General features: G+C 39.8%; 1 protein-coding gene across 4 annotated transcripts in view; it reads left to right on the top strand.

Annotated features, from left to right (window-relative positions):
- LOC129455060 (glutamate receptor ionotropic, kainate 5) overlaps nt 1-21554 on the top strand; it is a 175412-nt gene that overhangs the window by 130131 nt on the left and 23727 nt on the right. For all 4 annotated transcript variants that reach the window (XM_055219702.2, XM_055219704.2, XM_055219705.2 and 1 more), the window contains 7 exons: nt 1444-1548; nt 1902-2009; nt 4132-4335; nt 13409-13522; nt 14033-14142; nt 14376-14549; nt 20107-20272. In XM_055219702.2, coding sequence (XP_055075677.2) covers nt 1444-1548; nt 1902-2009; nt 4132-4335; nt 13409-13522; nt 14033-14142; nt 14376-14549; nt 20107-20272 — 981 coding nt within the window. The remainder of the gene's footprint in view (nt 1-1443; nt 1549-1901; nt 2010-4131; nt 4336-13408; nt 13523-14032; nt 14143-14375; nt 14550-20106; nt 20273-21554) is intronic.

Genomic DNA, 21554 nt, shown 5'->3' on the forward strand with positions numbered 1-21554 from the left:
ATATTCCATTTTCTTAAAAGAAAATCCAGATAATTTACTCACCACCATGTCATCCAGGGTGTTGAGGTCTTTCTTTGTTCGGTCGAGAGGAAGTTGTGTTTTTTGGGGAAAACATTGCAGGATTTTTCTCATTTTGATGGACTTTGGTAGAGCCCAACATTTGGTACTTGGCTCAACGCTTAACGGTTTTTTTCAATGGAGTTTCAGATGACTATAGACGATTCCAGGCGGGGCATGGGGGTCTTGTCTAGCGAAGCGGTTGTCATTTTTGACAAGAAAAAGAAAATGTCCACTTTTAAAGCACAACTTCTCGTCTAGATCCAGTTGTGATGCGCCAGCTGACCCCACGCAATACGTCATGACGTCAAGAGGTCATAAAGATGAACGCGAAACTCCGCCCCAGTGTTTACAAGTGTGTTGAAAGAGGACCTTTCCTACATTGTTGTATGTCAACTGATACTAATTAATGTCTTTGTGTCAGTTTATTGTTTACAATGGTCCGCAAATTTGTGTTTTATATATGTAACACGTGACCTCTCTACGTCACTACGCATTTACGTTAGGTTGCGCTGGACCGGACCTAGACGAAAAGTTGTGGTTTAAAAGAGCATATTTTTTATTTTTCTTGTCAAAAATGACAATCGTTTCGTTAGATAAGACCCTAATGCCTTGTTTGGGATCGTTTATAGACCTTTAAATCTCCATTGAAAAAAACTGTTAAGTGTTGAGTTAAGTATTAAATGTTGGGCTCTATTAAAGTCCATTAAAATGAGAAAAATCCTGCAATGTTTTCCTCAAAAAACATAATTTCTTCTCGACTGAACAAAGAAAGACATCAACATTTTGGATGACGTGGTGGTGGGTGGATTGTCTGGATTTTTTTTTTAAGAAAATTGAATATTCCTTTAAGGGGACATTTTACAAGACTTTTTTTAAGATATCAAATAATTTTTTGGTGTCCCCAGAATACGTATGTGAAGTTCTAGCTCAAAATATCATAGAAAATGTAATAAACATGTTATAATTGCCACTTGTAGAAAAAAATGCATTTTTTGGGTGTGTCCTTTTAAATGCAAATGAGCTGATCTCTGCACTAAATGGCAGTGCTGTGGTTGGATAGTGCAGATTAAGGGGTGGCATTCTCCCCTTCTGACATCACAAGGGGAGCCAAATTTCAAATACCTATTTTTTTTACATGCGTGCAAATAATGGTTTACCAAAACTAAGTTACTGGGTTGATCTTTTTCACATTTTCTAGAATGATAGAAGGCCCAATTATAGTCACATTTTCATGATATGTCCCCTTTAATGAAAGTTAATATAACCACCAAACCATCGGCATCGGCAGATATAAGTCTGAATAATCGATATCTGTGAATATTTTCCTATTGGTGCATCTCTACTTCTTTCTGCAATCATTTGTGTTTGTTTCTTTGTTTATAGGTAGAATATGATGGCCTGACAGGTCACATTGAGTTTAACAGCAAAGGCCAGCGCACCAACTACACCCTACGTATTCTGGAGAAATTCAAGGGGGGTCACAAAGAGGTATGGCGCACAAACACACGCCCTACGAACTAATCCCAGTCCCGCTTTTATCCGGAAGCACCGGAGCGATTGTGAGGTCTAATGAATGGGTGGTAGCTGGAGTAATCACCTCTTCACTCCTCTCATATTGATCATAGTATCGATCTCTCGCCTCTGCTCTTTTATCGTTCCTTCTTCCCCTCGTCTCTTTCGCTCGTCTCGATTATTCTTCGTTTTTTAAATGGGTCATGATTATGAGTCAACATACTGTAGATTTGTAAATGTATGTACTTTGTGCTTAGATAATCATGTTCATGAAATATTAACAGGAAACAATGTTTTCTCTATATATTTATTTATTTCCTTACATGCAGATTGGCATCTGGTACTCTAACAACACACTGGCTATGAACTCCACATCTTTAGACATCAACACGTCTGAAACTTTAGCCAACAAGACGCTTATCGTCACCACAATACTGGTAAGAACTTGTCTCCATAATATTCAAGACTTTGTGGCTTTGGCATCACTTTAAACCATTTGAGTATTTCAGACCAAGATTACATTGTTGTAATTGTGAATTACATGTTTTTTAAAGATCAGGAAAGCCCTGGAAACCAAACACGCAACTTTTGTTTAAAGGGCACATATTATGTCCATTTTACAAGATGTAATATAAATCTCAGGTGTGCCTAGAATATGTCTGTGAAGTTTCAGCTCAAAATACCAAACAGATCATTTGTTATACATGGCAATCATCAGTGTTAAAGGAAAACACCACAGTTTTTCAATATTTTACTATGTTCTTACCTCAACTTAAACAAATTATACATCCCTATCTTTTTTCAAGGCGTGCACTCGGTTTGTGTACAGCGTGTCGTGACTCTGTTGGCGTTTGGCCTGGCCCCATTCGTTCCTTGGGATCCAGGCATGGATGAGTTTGGGGGCCGCCGGGCACTTCCGTGTTTTCCCTATTTGGAGACTGTTACATGAGTAGTTACACGAGTGCTGCAAACTAAGTGTTCTTTCGCCATACAATATAGTTCTCACTTTTGTTTTTATCCGCTTAAAAAATCACCACGTTTTATTTTGTGCCACCATACTTACTCGTGTAACTACTCATGTAAAAGTCTTTAAACAAGGAAAACTTCTAAATTCATCCCTGTTTGGATCCTAAGGAATGAATGGGGCTAGGCTAAATGCTTACACATTCACAACGCGCTGTACAAAGATGAAGTGCATGCATTGAAATAAGATAGGGATGTATTCATTCTTCTAAGTTTATGTGAGAACAAAATAAAAATCCTTTAAACGCACCCCGCTGGTATTTATATGAGTACCACCAGACCTTGATTAAATTCTTCTGAGTAAATTTTGGCCCTGAGTTAAATGTTGATTAACACTAAACCAGTCTTAAAATCAGTCCAGTTTCCCCAGCTGTAAGTGCCATTGGCTGTTAAATCCTTTCTTGCTTATAACTCATAAGCAGTCGTTCAGAATGCTCTCAATTGAAGATGCTGTATGTATTTGTGCGTGTGGTGGTGCTTATGGGGTGTCGCTCTGGGACGTAAGCTACAATAACACATTTCACATTTAGAAAAGCTTTTGGGTATAATTAACCAGTCAGTCAGTGGGTGTGGCTTTGTTTGTGTTACATCACATTAACACGAGAATCAAAATAGCATGTCTAATGAGACTGCTTTGGTTTAATGGAGATTAAAAATGGGGAGAGTATCATTTTTACTGTAGGGTTGTTGTCTGCAACACACATTTATGTCAAATCACCTTGTAAAAGTGGATTTTGCATAACATGTGCCCTTTAAGCAATTGAAAAATCCATGTTTCCAATACAACAACTGGGTTAAGCATTGAGACTTTCTTGCATTATTTACACTAGGCTTGCACGATATTGGGGTGTGCACGTTTTTGCAATGCATATTGCAGTAGGACTTGAAAAACGTCTGTTTTGCATTTCTTGTATGTAACCCTGGCAAAATCGCATAAAATAGTTTTGTGACTATTGCAGATGCTCACATTGTGATGTCGATTCTGCCCTACAGTAATTCGCACAACATAGTCCATTCAGTAAATCCTTCACATAATTATTAATGTAACCTAATGAATCTTTTTACAGCGTACCCTTAAAAGAGTGCACTGATGCGTACTAAAGCATTCAGCTTACTGAAAAAGGTTTTATAAAGGACGGCGTGACTTCTCTGTAGACCTGTAAACAATATGAAAGGATTTCCAAAGACCTTATACAATAAAAGAATGTTGCCTCTTTATAAAAATAGCTTCTAAATTAATCACGTATCAAAAAACACATTGCATCCACTAGTATAAGCCATTACAAAGTACTATTTAACAAAATATCAGCCGGTCATTCAAATCAGAGAGTCTCAGCCTATAAGGAACTTTCGCATGTCAAGGCCAAGGAAGACCCATTTAAATGAATTTTACTGCTGTTTCATGGCTGAGTACCAATCATAATGCCACTTTCATTGTATGGACATCGACTTTCATTACGTTTATGGCACTTTACCTTATGGAAATGGCTAGAGGAATGTCACAGCGTTAAATGTTACCTCCATCCTGTTTTATAGGAAAATCCATACGTGATGCGCAAGGCAAACTACCAGGAATTCCAGGGGAACGATCAGTATGAAGGTTTCTGTGTGGACATGCTGCGGGAACTGGCGGATATATTGAAGTTTTCTTTCCGGATCAAGCTGGTGGATGACGGGCTGTACGGAGCTCCGGAACCTAACGGGTCATGGACCGGCATGGTGGGAGAACTCATCAACCGGGTACGCCTGTTTTCTGGGGCACATGGTACTAAGAAAGAGATCATTTCTTAGATTCACCCCTACTGTATGTGATTAGTTGGTGTTGCTTATCCTTAAAAATTCACAGTACATGCTGAGCCTCATGACTTGCATTAGAAAACAATTGTTCTGTCAGGCGATAGAGTTCATTAGCTTAACTGCAGGTTGTTTCCGGTTCCCAAGCAGCAAAGGAACTGTTATTATCGAATGTAAATTTATTATGCATGTTTGTTTTCTGAATAAACTTAGGACGTGCATGTTTTATATGTCAATGACCTTCATGTCGTTCCAAACTCGTAAGACCTCCGTTCATCTTCAGAACACAGTTTAATATGTTTTATATTTAGTCTGAGAGCTTGTTGCCCTTCATTGAAAATCTATGTACGGTTTACTGTCCATGTAAAGAAAGGTAATAAAACATCATCAAAGTAGTCCATGTGACATCAGTGGGTCAGTTAGAATGTGTTGAAGCATCGAAAATACATTTTGGTCCAAAAATAAAAAAATATGACTTTTGTCTTTTCCTTTGCGTCTGTTGTGACGCGCATGCGCGAGACTAAAGTCACGTGACTGCAGTGACGCGGCTGACATGTTATCTGGTGCGCCCCAGCTTTTTCTTTTTTTGTGCGCCTGGGCTTCGTTTACAGTCTGAGGGAGACACACGCTGTAAGTTTGAAAAAAAAAAACTTTGCAAACATGTCTGAGGATAACATGTCATCCGCGTCACTGCAGTCACGTGACTTTAGTCTTGCACATGCGCTTCACAACAGACGCAAAAGAGAACACAAATCGTCGCTGTCCGATGAAAACCACGTATGTCCATTTTGCAGATTTTGAGATTTTTCGACAAATTGAATGTCCAGGTTCATTTCCGTATACAGTATGCGTCACATACCTAAATGGCCAATGAAAAGTTGTGAAATCATGTCATCTGATTTTCACGTATATCCATTTGGTAATCACAACATAATGCAAACATAATGCTCTACCAATTGAGCTACAGGAAGTTGGTTAATGTTTAACATTTACATTATAGACTGAATGCTCTTAAAATTGCTTGAAAAAAATAATAAAAGTGGCTGTCAAATGCATGCCTTTTAATTTTTTTATCAGTATGTCTCTCTTGAGGATCAAACTAATGACCTTTGTGTTGCGAACTCAATGCTGTACCAACTGAGCAATTAGTGAATCTTGTTTTACATTTATGCACTTGGCAAATGCTTTTATCCGAAGTGATTTAAAGTGCATTCAATCTATACATTGCATTTTTTTATCAGTATGTGTCTCTTGAAGATCAAACTAATGAACTTTGTGTTGCAAACACAATGCTCTACCAACTGAGCTGCTGGAACACAATTAGTTATTCTTGTTTTACATTTATGCACTTGGAAGATGCTTTTATCCGAAGTGATTTAAAGGGTATTCAGTCTATTGTTTCTTAAAGATCAAACCCATGACATTTGCGTTGCAAACATAATGCTCTACCAATTGAGCTACAGGAAGTTGGTTAATGTTTAACATTTACATTATAGACTGAATGCTCTTAAAATTGCTTGAAAAAGTAGCTGTCAAATGCATGCATTTTAATTTTTTTATCAGTATGTCTCTCTTGAGGATCAAACTAATGACCTTTGCGTTGCAAGTGCAATTCTCTACCAATTCAGCTACTAGAACACAATTAGTGTTTTACGTTTATGCATTTGACAGCCGCTTATATCCAAAGCGATTTAAAGTGCATACATTCTTGAGGATCAAATCCATGACCTTTGTATTGCAAACGTAATGATCTACCAATTGAGCTACTGGAACGTGATGAATTTAACATTTCCATTTATGCATTTGGCAAACGCTTTTTTCCAAAGCGATTCGGTCTATAGATTTCATTTTTAATCATTTTTTCAGTATGTGTGTCTTTTGAGAAACAATCAAAAACAAAAAGCCAATTGAGCTACTGGAACAAAATTTGTTTTTATACATTTCATTTCTCGGAACTCAAAAACGATTTTGTGGTTCTCTCTCTCTCTCTCCTTTTCTCTGAAAATATCCATTTTGTTCAGATTTGTATGAGCCCTTTATATTTTCAAGTGTTTATGCAGGTAGCTGTGTTTTCAAAATAGACCTTGGCAGTCTAATGTTTCCATTAGACTGACAGATATTAGCACAGTTCACGCTAACGCTTAAAATAATCACAGCAGTAATGAGAACAATAATGACGTCCTATTAACCTTAGTGTGGGCAGGTCTCATCAAGGCCCTTTCAAAATACGACAACACACACTAACATGCAAATCTTTTTCTTCTCCCTTTAATTATTTGGTGGCACCATACCATTACAGCTGTTAGAGTCGGTGTACAGTTGGCAGACATTTGTGGTATTGTGTGTCTGCAGTAAACACCCAAACCAGCCCTCTTTCTCCTCTGCGGATACACACACATTTCTCTTCCTGGACACGTTTGATGACACCCTTTGAAAGTGGTTTACAAAGCTCCTTCTCAGTAATCAATTAAGCGGTAATTAAACAGATCGAGAGATGTCTGGGGTGCACTTGGGATTTTTTTTGTGCACAATAAAGTGCTACTGATTAGCCATTCCCAGGGTTGCCAGTTTCATCAGAAAAAAATAAGCGACATTGTTTCTTTTTAATCACACATGCACATAGATTTTCCTGCAGCTCAATTTGTAGAGCATTGTGGTAGCAGTGCAAAGATTGTGGGTACAGTTCCCAAGAAACATGCATGCTGATAAAAAAGTATAGCTCGAATACACTGTAAGTTGCTTTGGATAAATGCATACATTTCAATGTAAATGTCATTTGGGAATTAATTGTAAACTAAAATGAAATGATACACTGTGTGTAATGTAAAAATTATGATATGTTTGACTAAATTTAGTGTGTGCACTTTAATCTTAGCTTTTACTGATGCATAATTCATTGCATCTGTTGTAAAAATAAATACATTTTAAAGATAAGGTAAGCCATTTTGGAGAGGCTAGCCATAGCAAACTAGCTTTTAAAGCACAAGATCCCACCCTCTCTTTTGCGCGATCTCCAAAACCACACCTCATACGAAACATATAAACTAATTTCTTTAATCGAGCTGTCTTTTTCTGTATAGTCATTTCTATATCACGTTTGGTCGGTTCAGGAGGAACGTAAGGTAGTTGCTGTTTGTCTTTCTTCTTCGCTTGGTCTGCGGCATAATAGAACTGCCTAACAAGACGACCAATTGCCCAAAAACCAAAATTTAGCATTCATAAATTCATCTGATGAACAGTAGACATCTGACTTATTTAACTTGTGGATAAAAGTTGTCCAATCCCTCAGAAAAAACACAGTCTTGACAACACAGATGATGAAGGGAAATTGGGTGTGTGGATGTATGCAAATACATAGTTTGACAGGCAAGCAGGACATCCTATTATTGCAATCGGCCTCTAGGTTATGGGTGTCTCTGAAACGGCGCTACTGTTGTTTAGGTCTTAGCTCTCATGTAGGTCATTTAGAGTATCCTGGAGAAGTGATGTCTTCTAACTCCAGCGTCTCAGTACCGGGGTACCCCAAGGCTCAGTGCTAGGACCACTGCTCTTTTCTACATACATGACATCCTTGGGTTCTGTCACATGGCTTTTCTTACCACTGCTATGCGGATAATGTTCCAGCCTGACGATCCCACAGTTTGTGCCTGCATCTCAGCATGCCTAAGTGGCATTTGAATCTGGATGAAGGATCATCATCATCTCCAGCGTAACCTTGCAAAAGCAGAACTGCTTGTCATATTGTTTGACCATAAGATTCATCACAATCTTTCCATTCAACTAGGTTCTTTGACCATTACGCCTTTCAGGACAACCAGAAACCCAGGAGTGGTCATTGATAATCAGCTTAGTTTCACAGAGCATGTTGTCAGCACCACCCGCTCTTGTAGATTCATCCACTACATCCTTATGACAATTAGGCCTTTCCTATCTGAGCAGGCTCTTGTCCTGTCCAAACTGGACTATTGCAATGCGTTACTGGTCGGACTCGCAGCCTGCACAACCAAACCCCTAGAGATGATCCAAAGTCCTGTGGCATAAGTGGTATTCAATGAACCAAAGAGGGCACATGTCACTCCTCTCTTTGTCAAGTTACTTTGGCTTCCTGTAGCAGCTTGCATCAAATTCAAAACTCTGCTCCTGGCCTTTAAAACCACCACAGGGTCAGCACCCCCTTACCTTCAATTGCTTATACAAATTTACGTACCCTCTAGATCCCTGCACTCTGCTATCGAGCGATGGCTTGTGGTGCCTTCCCAAATAGGGAAAAAATCGCTATTGCGTATACCTTCTCTGGTTCTGTTCCTCGTCTGTGGAATGATCTGCCGGTTGCGACAAGATCTGCTGACTCTGTAGCAGTCTTTAAGAACTGGCTAAAAGCTTATCTCTTCCGCCAACACCTTACTTGCTAATATCTTTTTTCTTTCTAGCTTTATCTTTACATTTCCTGTCAAAAAAAAAAATGATAAATGACTAAATGTAAATGCATGATCGTGGATTTGTTTGGTCCTGCTCCTTCCATGGAAAATATATTTTTATATAAATGTAGTTATCTACTGTACCTTTAATGTAACACTGTAGTTTTACACACATCACACATGCTGTATCAGTTAGGCTCAACCTATGCAAATCATAACCCTAGAGAATTACATTTATGTTTATGCATTTGTCAGATATTTTTATCTAAAGTAACTTACAGTGTAATTAAGCTACCGCCTTGAAAATAATGTCACCCCACCTCCTTGAAGAACAAAAATAATGCCACACTGGAATTTAATCATTCTTTCCTCAGGAAATGTTTCTCTTTTATTTTCTTCCTCCCTTCATATTTCATTAGAAACTCCTTTTCTCTCAAGGGCGCAATATTTTAACCGTTCCTCATCAACCTTTCCCACAAGTATCCGTTTCAAGGACTGTTGCTTCATCTTTTTCCATTTTTCTAGGGCTGTATTCCACACTTTAGCTCTGGTACTTTTATTTCCTTCGCTGTAATAAATAAATCTTTTTCCTTAACCCAAGGACTCTCATATTAAATTCTTACTTATTCCTTCACAGCATCTATGTTCCTTTCCACAATTTAGTTCATTCATTTATTCATCCCTCTGTCTGTCCGGCCTTGGCTCTTCCTCGTTCAATTCTTTCCTCGTCTCTTTGAATTAGATTTTTGTCTAAAGCTTTTTTCACCACATCAATGAACCTCAAACAATGTCTAATGTTTTTCTTCCCAAGTGTTTCTTGTCAAATCAAGGTCAATATTTAGCACAAGTGCAAAACACCAGTGCAAACAACATGACGTGAAAATGTTTGCCTCGTTCTAGCTGAGTGTTTTATAACTGACGACTAACACAGCGGTGTGCTAATGAATGCTTGGAAACCATCACTAAATTAACACCACGGCAGAGGCAGTTTGTAGTTAGTAGCTGTCAATATGACTCACTGTGGGCATCATGTTGTCATAGAAACCAAGCATCATACCGTTTACTGTACATGAAATGCATTCGATTGATTGTTGGTAATTGTTATGCATATTTTAGATTTGAGTAACAACAGCGTTAAAAGGAGTTAAACTGTTTGAAAAGATTTAGCCGTTTAAAATCTTCCCGTAGCTCAGTTGGTAGAGCATTGCATTGGGAGCGCAAAAGATCATGGGTTCAATCCCAAGGAGGATTTTACAAATGCTGATTAACCTTGTAATCCACTGTAAGTCGCTTTTGAAATCTGCAAAATGCATACATGTACTGTAGTGTTAATTTTAAAAGTATTTCTGTTTAATTTTCCTGAGGTTTGATCTGTTGTAACATTGCATATGCAAACTATTTTTAAACATGTACATTTAGTGGACCCTTTTATACAAAATAACTTCAAGATAATTCAAGATAATACTTGAGAGGCAGGCAGACAGACAGACAGACAGACAGACAGGCAGACAGACAGACAGAGATTCTTTATGACAGAAAGGCAGGTTGGCAGGCAGGCAGGCAGACAGAGATGCTTTATGACAGACAGACTGATAAGTAGGTAGGAAGGCAAACAGACAGACAGAGATCCTTTATGACAGACAGACATCCTTTATGGCAGGCAGACAGACAGACAGACAGACAGATAGGTAGGCAGGCAGACCGAGACCCTTTATGACAGACAGACAGATGGGTAGGTAGGCAGATAGAGATCCTTTATCACATACAGACAGATTGGTAGGTAGGCAGGCAGACCCACAAAGATCCTTTATGACAGACAGACAGACAGGTAGGCAGGCAGACCGACAAAGGTCCTTTATGACAGACAGACAGATAGGTAGACAGACAGACAGACAGATGGGTAGGCAGACATACAGACAGAGATCCTTTATGACAGACAGACAGACAGACAGAGATCCTTTATGATAGACAGACAGGTAGGCAGGCAAACAGACAGACAGATGGGTTGGCAGACAGACAGGTAGGTAGGCAGGCAGACAGACAGACAATGATCCTTTATGACAGACAGACAGACAGATAGGTAGGCGGACAGACAGACAGATAGATGGGTAGGCAGACACACAGACAGAGATCCTTTATGACAGACAGACAGGTAGGTAGGCAGGCAGACAGACAGACAGACAGACAGACAGATATCCTTTATGACAGACCGACAGATAGGTAGGCAGACAGACAGATAGATGGGTAGGCAGACAGACAGACAGACACAAAGACAGAGATCCTTTATGACAGACAGACAGGTAGGCAGGCAAACAGACAGACAGATGGGTTGGCAGACAGACAGGTAGGCAGGCAGACCGACAAAGGTCCTTTATGACAGACAGACAGATAGGTAGACAGACAGACAGATGGGTAGGCAGACATACATACAGAGATCCTTTATGACAGACAGGTAGGCAGGCAGGCAGACAGACAGACAGAGATCCTTTATGATAGACAGACAGGTAGGCAGGCAAACAGACAGACAGATGGGTTGGCAGACAGACAGGTAGGCAGGCAGGCAGGCAGACAGACAATGATCCTTTATGACAGACAGACAGATAGACAGATAGGTAGGCAAACAGACAGGCAGATAGATGGGTAGGCAGACACACAGACAGAGATCCTTTATGACAGACAGACAGGTAGGTAGGTAGGCAGGCAGACAGACAGACAGACAGGCAGGCAGACAGACAGATATCCTTTATGACAGATCGACAGATAGTTAGGCAGACAGACAGATAGATGGGTAGGCAGACAGACAGACAGACAGACAAAAAGACAGAGATCCTTTATGACAGACAGATAGGCAGGCAGGCAAACAGACAGACAGATGGGTTGGCAGACAGACAGGTAGGTAGGCAGGCAGACAGACAATGATCCTTTATGACAGACAGACAGACAGATAGGTAGGCGAACAGACAGACAGATAGATGGGTAGGCAGACAGACAGACACACAGACAGAGATCCTTTATGACAGACAGACAGACAGAAAGGTAGGCAGGCAGACAGGCAGGCAGAAAGATATCCTTTATGACAGACCGACAGATAGGTAGGCAGACAGACAGATAGATGGGTAGGCAGACAGACAGACACAAAGACAGAGATCCTTTATGACAGACAGACAGGTAGGCAGGCAGGCAGGCAGACAGACAGACAGGCAGACAGACAGACAGACAGATATTCTTTATGACAGACCGACACATAGGTAGGCAGAGAGACAAACACAGACAGAGATCCTTTATGAAAGACAGGCAGACAGACAGAGATACTTTATGACAGACAGACAGACAGACAGATGGGTTGGCAGACAGACAGGAAGGCAGGCAGACAGACAGACAGACAGTGATCCTTTATGACAGACAGGCAGACAGACATATAGGTATGCAGACAGACAGACAGACAGACAGACAGTGATCCTTTATGACAGACAGATAGATAGGCAGGTAGTCAGGCAGACAGACAGACAGACAGACAGACAGATATCCTTTATGACAGACCGACAGATAGGTAGGCAGACAGACAGATGGGTAGGCAGAGAGACAAACACAGACAGAGATCCTTTATGAAAGACAGGCAGACAGACAGAGATACTTTATGACAGACAGATGGGTTGGCAGACAGACAGACAGGCAGGCAGACAGACAGACAGACAGACAGACAGACAGACAGACAGACAGACAGTGATTCTTTATGACAGACAGGCAGACAGACATATAGGTATGCAGACAGACAGACAGTGATCCTTTATGACAGACAGACAGGTAGGCAGACAGACAGACAGACAGACAGATATCCTTTATGACAGACCGACAGATAGGTAGGCAGACAGACAGATCGGTAGGCAGACAGACAAACACAGACAGAGGTCCTTTATGAAAGACAGGCAGACAGACAGAGATACTTTATGACAGACAGACAGATGGGCAGACAGACAGACAGACAGATGGGTTGGCAGACAGACAGTGATCCTTTATGACAGACAGGCAGACAGACAGACAGACAGACAGACAGACAGACAGACAGACAGACAGTGATCATTTATGACAGACAGATAGATAGGCAGGCAGACAGACAGACAGATGGGTTGGCAGACAGACAGACAAAGATCTTTTATGACAGACAGGCAGACAGACAGATATGTATGCAGACAGACAGACAGACAGACAGACAGACAGACAGACAGACAGACAGTGATCATTTATGACAGACAGATAGATAGGCAGGCAGACAGACAGACAGACAGATGGGTTGGCAGACAGACAGACAAAGATCTTTTATGACAGACAGAGAGGTAGGCAGGGAAGCATGCAGACATACAGACAGGCAGAGATCCTTTATGACAGACAGACAGATAAATAGGTAGACAGAGATCCTTTTTGACAGACGGATAGGCAGGCAGACAGACAGACAGACAGAGATACTTTATTAGATAGATAAATAAATACTCAGTGTAATATAAAACTGGTATTGCTAAATCAATCTCTCTCTCTCTCTCTCTCTCTCTCTCTCTCTCTCTCTCTCTGTCTATCTATCTCTCGCTCTCTTTCTCTCCCTGCAGAAAGCAGATCTGGCAGTCGCTGGGTTTACTATTACATCAGAGAGGGAGAAAGTCATAGATTTCTCCAAACCTTTTATGAACCTGGGCATCAGTATCCTGTACCGTGTTCACATAGTAAGACACACCTGCCTGTGCTTGTGCAATATACCGTGTTGCATATGAGGTGTACTTTAATATCTGTAAGGATCTCATTATATACCTGATGAAAGTGTCTTTTATTAAAAGTAGGCACTCAGTATATTTTTATTGTATATTATTTTTTGAGTGAATCTTATAAAGCTTATCAAGAACATCTCCAGGTCATATCTAATAAATATGCGTTTTCAAGATTTATGGCATTATTTACCAATTTTTTTAATTACTTCAATCCAATAAACATAGTTGTATATTATTTACATGAACACACTGTGGTTGTGTTTTTGTACTTTAAGTGAATTTTAAATAATTCAGTTGTTTGGAGACAGGATCATATTCATTACTGTATTATGGCTTTTTGTCCATATCAAAAGCACTTTTATCAACTTAGTCACTTTGTATGAAAGGCTTCACTCAGTGCAACATAACAAAGCAAGGGTATCTGGAAAAGCTCTCAGGCGTTTGTTGTATTGTGTGTTTTTTCTGCAGGGCAGGAAGCCAGGTTATTTCTCCTTCTTGGATCCCTTTTCGCCAGCTGTCTGGCTCTTTATGCTTTTAGCCTATCTGGCCGTTAGCTGTATACTTTTCCTGGCAGCCAGGTACCACACTGTCACTCAATACACTCATATCTATTTTAGTTATCATTTTATTCACTTCATCATAAACGCCAGGGGAGCTTCCAGAAAATTGCTGCTTTAGCCTCATCCCACTTCTGATTTCCTTACTTTACCTTATCTTAACTTTCTTATATTGAGCTTGAAGATATTAAACATTTCATGAAACGGGTAAACATGTGCTCTCTCTCTCTGTCTCGCTCGCTCTTTCCTATCAGGCTGAGTCCATATGAGTGGTATAACCCTTTCCCATGCTGGCGGGACCGCAAGGACCTTCTGGAGAACCAGTACACACTTGGGAACAGTCTGTGGTTTCCTATTGGTGGTTTTATGCAGCAAGGTTCAGAGATCATGCCAAGGGCTCTGTCCACACGATGTGTCAGTGGAGTTTGGTAAGTGTGAGCATGTTTCTTGGTTACTTTCAGGCCCACTTGGGAAGTGAAGTTGGTTAAATTTTACAATAAGTTTGTATTTGTTTACATTAGTAAATGCAGAAGCTAACATGAACTAACAATTGGCAATATTTACATGCACAAAATTTTGTCCATCTGTCTGAATTTAATCTGATTGGTAGTTACGACAATACAGTTCACATGTACCAGTTTACATTGCAATCTGATTAAATGTTCGTTTACATGATCATTCTATTTAATTCGAACCAAACCGGGTTGCCAGATTTGCGTATCAAAACCAGCCCAATGAACATTCAAAACTAGCCCAAAAGCATCCCAATGACTATTCTCAGCCCAAATACCAATAACATAAAAAATCAACTTGTGGAAACCGTTAAAAAGTAGCCCATATTTGAACTCTGCCAAAAAGCAGAGGACTTGGCAACGCTCGTTGAGCTCATGCAATTTGACAATGTGAAGCCTCGTTCAGACCACCAGTGACTTTTTCTCGCCGTGTGTCACCCGTCTCTTTCAATACGCCGTTTCTAAGGCTGTATCTATACTGCCACTTGAGGAGAAAAATTTGAATTGAATCACTTCAAACAAGCACAGATCGGATATGACCCACGGCGTGCAAGCATGAAAGAAGCGCATAGATTCCGATATTATCCGATCGGTTTCAGGCCTCATTCATATGTGGAAAAAAATTTGATATCTGATACATGCATTCTAGGGGTGTCACGATTCTCCAAATCCTCGATTCTATTACATTTTCGATTCTAAGGTCACAATTCAATTCTCGATTTTTTTTAAGACAAAAAATGCTATGCCATTATTATTTATTATTATTATTATTATTATAGTTTCACATTAACATGCACATTGCGTGCTTTTCCTTGCATGGGGGTTTGTGGGCTGTGGGGAATCCTAAAGAGTATTCCTTCTTGCATGCACATGGACTTAATGCGCGTCTTGGACTCCTAGCATCTGAAATAAATCCAGCGCGTCATAAGCAGCTGGGCTTTTCTCTGTCTCATGTGCACGCGCTCTCGCATCTGTTCGAAGTCTACACATAAACTTAAGTAGTAATCCTTATGTATTTGTTCAGTTTTATGCGTTTCATCTGAACTGAGGCAAACTATCCCCTTTGTTTAAAATATAACCCGCTACATCTTGGCGCCTCTCTCACTCTTGCACATGTGCAGAAAGCTGTGCTCTGTCCGAAGTCAGATCACTAGGTAATAATCCTGTTTATGATATGCATTTCAAGGAGTTGTAGCAATACATCCCTCTTGTTTAAAATATAAATCTCTCAGATGTTTTTCTCCCCGCTTGGCAAGCCGACCGGACGCATCAACAATCCCATTTTTTAATTTGAAGTTCGAGGTTGTAACTTAAGTTCGATCGATTTCGATTTAAAATCAATCGATTTCGCATCCGCAATGTAAGCGGAAAGATCGGATATTCTCATGTCAAGACATGCTGTGCATCATTGAAACTGTGACGACCCGCAATCACATGACTCTTCTTAACTCTTTCTCTGCCAGCTTTTTTTTTAAAGTTGCCAGTGCCAGCCTTTTTCATGATTTTCACAAAAGTTTAATGCCTTCCAGAAAATGTTCTTCTTTAAATATATAAACATACAATATATCAAATGAAAGGACGGACCCTCCGCTTTAAAAAAAAAAAAACGTTTCATCCTACCTTCATTTGTTCTCTTTTATCACCTCTCAAATATGGTAATGTTTTTTCAAAAACACCAACACCAAAGCTGAGATAATTCCATTTTTGTGAAGGACTTTTGAAAGATATCAGATTCAGAGCGATCCTCAAAACATAAACGGACATACAGCTGTTTGCATAGGGCGATACTTCCGGATTATACAAGTTGCGGAAGAGCGGTATTGCGGATTGCCGGAAATACTTGTCATTGGCAGGGAAGTGTTTTCTCTTAATTGACGAATTAACTTGTCAATGGCGGGGAAAGAGTTAACAGTGCAATGGAGGACAACGCTCCACTTAATGAAGTAATGTTGAAGTTTTATGTCTTGTTACAGAAATAAAGCCCTATAATCTTGTAAATAATTTCGTCTGTGTTCATTGCATATGGCATATTACATACATTTTACTTCCTCTGTGGTTTAAAAGATGATGTAAGCGGGGCGTCCAAAAATCTGATACAGGCAACAAATCGGAATTGGGCATCTGTAGTGTAAATCCAGCCTAAATTTGGTTGTCATAAACAAATGAGTACCGTCCACTCAAGTAACTGAAAAGAGAAGAAAAACGTGAACTCCACTGCTTCGCTCCCATTGGTAGTCGCTCCCCAAAACCGCTCATTATTTGCATAAAGTGAAACTTTTCTTCACTTAAACTTTGCGTCACTGGACCATCCGGTCGCCAACAGGCACTTTCGCTCATGTTGCCAGAAGTCGCCAAACCTACATTGAAATGAATAAGATTGTGTCGCTCTGCTACTGCTTGTCTAAATGAGGCGTGATTACAAACAAATTATTTGGTTGCATGTAAACGTACCTACTGAGTAGTATAGATCTTCAGTATTTATTTATTTATTGAAATGCTTTTAAAACGTCCAAGATAAATGTACTTTATGTAATTGTGTGACTTGAAATACATTTTGAAGCACGTTGTAAGTTTGTTTGTACAGTCTGTTTGTTTGTGTGAGTGGCCGTGTTTGTTCGTGTCCAGACATGCGTTTGTGCGATTTACTATCTTGTAGCCCATCTCCAGGTTAGTCATCAATCTTAAATCGTGTACTGTAGCTTCTATCTTTCTCATTTCCTTTGGCTCGCACTAATATCAAGTAAGCCTCCTCTCTCCGTTGCATCTTTTCAATTTCGGCCCCGTGCCTTGATCTTGAGGTTATTCGAGTTGAGCAACCTCTTGTAAAAAAGCAACAATGGAGATAAAATAATTCTGTCTCTGTGCAGTTGAAGCCAAATGTTTAATCATCTGTGGTGTGAATAGACACAATAGATGCCAGTTTAATACCACACGGGGCGACCCAGAAACCATAGAGCTACTAAGATTACAGTCAACTTCATCACTGTGTTCCCAAGCGGTTATACCCTAGGGGGCAATTATTGTACTTTAATTTATGATGAAAGCTTTTACTAAATGACATTTCCCTGTTTATTTTTTTGAAGGCCGAGGTCTTTAGAAAAGTTTTCATTGCTGAGCTCTCTGAGGATTTCAGAAATCTCTTTTCATTATGCTGTGATTCAATACACTTTGCAGCCAATAATATTTTATGGGGAAGAGCTTCAAGGTTGTAGCTTATTGTATTTTATATGGTTTCTTTCTGGTGGTTTGAATGGCCATCAATGCAATAGTGTCTGTCTGCGGGCGGACTACAACACAGGGGTGTAACTTAAAGCAGGTGGGAGTCATTTTAACTCTTTCCCCGCCAGCGTTTTTTAAAAAAGTTGCCAGCCAGCGCCACTGTTTTTCATGATTTTCACAAAATTTAATGCCTTCCAGAAAATGTTCTTCTTTAAATATATAAACAAACAATATATAAAATAAAAGAACAGACCCTCTGCTTTCAGACAAAAAAAAACTTTTGAATATGGGTAGGGTTCTGCAAAAACACCATATTTTGAGCAAAAAGCAGCGATAATTCAATTTTTGTGACAGACTTTTCATAGAGATCCCATTCAGAGCGATCTTTAAAACAGACACGGACATGCAGCAGCTTGCCATAGGGCAATACTTCCGGGTTTCAAAAGTTGCGGAAGGTAGATAATAGCGGTATTGCGGAAAGACGGAAATACTCGTCATTGGCGGGGAAGCGTTTTCTCTTGATTGACGAGATATCTTGTCAATGGCGGCGAAAGAGTTAAGCGGGGAGAGGGCATATCTTGACATGGTCTGAATCACAGAAAACCACGCAAGATATCAAAACCAAACGCATAAATCCCACAAGAATTGGGTTTAGGGTTAGGTCTGGGGGTAGGATTAGGATAAAAACAGCATTTCTGGCTAGATGGTATACAGCTACGGCCTAAATCCCACGAGAAGTTGGGTTTAGGGTTATCTTTGTTGGTAGGATTAGGATAAAAAGCGCATTTCTGGCTAGATGGTATACAGCTATGGCCTAAATCCCATGAGAAGTTGGGTTTAGGGTTAGGTCTGGGGGTAGGATTAGGATAAAAACAGCATTTCTGGCTAGATGATTTATAGATACGGCCAAAATCCCACGAGAAATTAGGTTTAGGTTTGGGGGTAGGATTAGGATAAAAACAGCATTTCTGGCTAGATGGTATACAGCTTCAGCCTAAATCTCACAAGAAATTGGGGTTTAGGATTAGGTCTGTTGGTAGGATTAGGATAAAACAGCATTTCTGGATAGATGGTATACAGCTATGGCCTAAATCCCATGAGAAGTTGGGTTTAGTGTAAGGTCTGGGGGTAGGATTAGGATAAAAACAGCATTTCTGGCTAGATGGTATACAGCTAAGGCCTAAATCCCATGAGAAATTCGGATTAGGGTAAAATAAAATTAGCATTTCTGGCTAGATGGTATTCAGCTTCAGCCTAAATCTCATGAGAAATTGGGGTTTAGGATTAGGTCTGTTGGTAGGATAAAACAGCATTTCTAGATAGATGGTATACAGCTATGGCCTAAATCCCATGAGAAGTTGGGTTTAGTGTAAGGTCTGGGGGTAGGATTAGGATAAAACAGCATTTCTGGCTAGATGGTATACAGCTACTGCCTAAATCCCACGAGAAGTTGGGTTTAGGGTTAAGGTTGGGGTAGATTTAGGATAGAACAGCACTCATCCGACGAGATTTCAAGACATTTGCTGTATCGTTTTGAAATCTTGCGTGATACTATGTGATTTGGACAACATCAAGTTATGCCCCTGTTTCAAGTTAAGCCCCCGTGCTGTTACGCCCCTGTCTTGCAGTCTGCAGACTGACTCCATCAGTGAAGAAAGGTCCATAGCAGTGCCATTATGGTTTTAGCTTATTGTGATAGTAGACCAGCTGAACTTTTACACCCTGAACTGGACTGTTAACCGGTGTGGCCATGTTTGATTTTGATCAATCAGTTAGAGCTCAGTGTCGACAACCTCACCTGTCATGGGAAAGGGGTTGACCTGGGTGACATTGTTTCAGAATGCTTTAAACTAGATTAACCATCCAAGCTTCATCACTTTGTTTTTATTGGTTAGGCATGAAATTAGCTAGTAAATTAACCAATGAAAGTGTTCAGTAAATAAACAAAAAAGTGATATTTGTATTATATGCGTTCAGTCTGATTTACAATCTGTTATCACGCCTTATTAATTCAATTACAATGACAGGTCATTTCACAGAGTTAACAATATTTGCTGTCTTATTTATTAGAGCTGGCATCTTATCTAGTGCTTAGTTTTATGTGTGGATATCCATTTGATCAAATCTCCTTTATCTGACTGACACTTCGACCGTAAAGTCAGTTTGTGTGTCAGCATGTTTTTTAATGTAAATAGCGATTACTAATGCCGATTTCTGGCAGACAGAGTAATGTTTGTGTGTGTTTGTGAAACAGGTGGGCTTTCACACTGATCATCATATCCTCCTACACGGCGAATCTCGCAGCGTTTCTGACGGTTCAGAGGATGGAGGTGCCCATCGAATCTGCTGACGACTTAGCGGATCAGACCAACATCCAGTACGGCACTATTCAAGGAGGAAGCACTATGACCTTCTTCATGGTGTGTATTAACTGGGTCTAGTGTGTAGATTTACTGTAATATAGACATTTCAGTGATAACAACACATACTAATGGCTTGTGTGGCCCAAATTTTAATGCAAAGAATCATTAACAACACATTCCTTCTGGAGTAGATAGATTTTTTCTAATAACAAGCTAAATTAAGTACCTTACCTTAGTTCAAATCATAGCTTACATTACTGTGTAAAATTAATGTACAGTGTTTGATAAGATCCTTGAATTCTTGCCTGGCTGTTAAACCTCTGCTGTCCATCCATCCTCGTCTTTAGGAAACCAAAATATTTTGATTTATTGACAAGGTGTTTGTTCCTGAGGTAATTTTAGCTACTAAACTTGACTGATTTACACGGATGTTAACTTTAGGCCAGGCGCGTGACCGTTACAATGTGCGTGTATTCGATGAAACTATTGTTGAAACTATGGCTGCGTCCAAAATCCCATACTGTGACAGTAGGTACTGAATTAGATGAAGTATGACCATTAAAGGGGACATAAACATGGAAAATTTCTGATTTTCATTTTTTCAAGTGCTATAATTGGGTCCCCAGTGCTTTTATCAACCTAGAAAATGTGTAAAAGATCAACCCAGCAACCTAGTTTTGGTAAACAATTCTCTTCAAGCATGTGAAAAAATTTGGCTACCCTTGTGATGTCAGAAGGGGATAACACCACCCCTTAATCTGCACTATCCAACCACGGCACTGCCATTTAGTGCAGAGATCAGCTCATTTGCTTTTTAAAGGACACGGCACATGGCCCATTTTTGCTCACACCTACAAAGTGGCAATTTTAACACGCTATAATAAATGATCTATATGGTATTTTGAGCTAGAACTTCACATATGTACTCTGAGGACACCAAAGATTTATTTAACATCTTAGAAAAGTCTTGTAAAATGTCCCCTTTAAAACAGTAGGTACTGTATAGTATGATTATGGATGGTATGAATGAATTCGGACGTATTACATCCGCCATGTTGATACATAACGTGACATACGTCGTCATAACAACAAGTTAATCATTAACTGGAATGACATTAAACAAGTACAGCTGTTTAATATACATATTTGCATTTGAATAGAGCCGTGAATTGTTGAATAAAACAGTGCCCCTCCATCTTCTTCGTTGGATAACTCTGCATACTTTTCGCCTACTGTTTTTCGAATACTATGAATTAGGACATACTACTCACCTTGCCTACTGCTTTTTGCCTACTATATAGTATGGCTGTAGGCGGTTTCAGATGTTATTTTTAAAAGG

Source organism: Misgurnus anguillicaudatus, chromosome 20 (genome assembly GCF_027580225.2).
Source record: "Misgurnus anguillicaudatus chromosome 20, ASM2758022v2, whole genome shotgun sequence".
In the NCBI taxonomy this organism is placed as follows: Eukaryota; Metazoa; Chordata; class Actinopteri; order Cypriniformes; family Cobitidae; genus Misgurnus; species Misgurnus anguillicaudatus.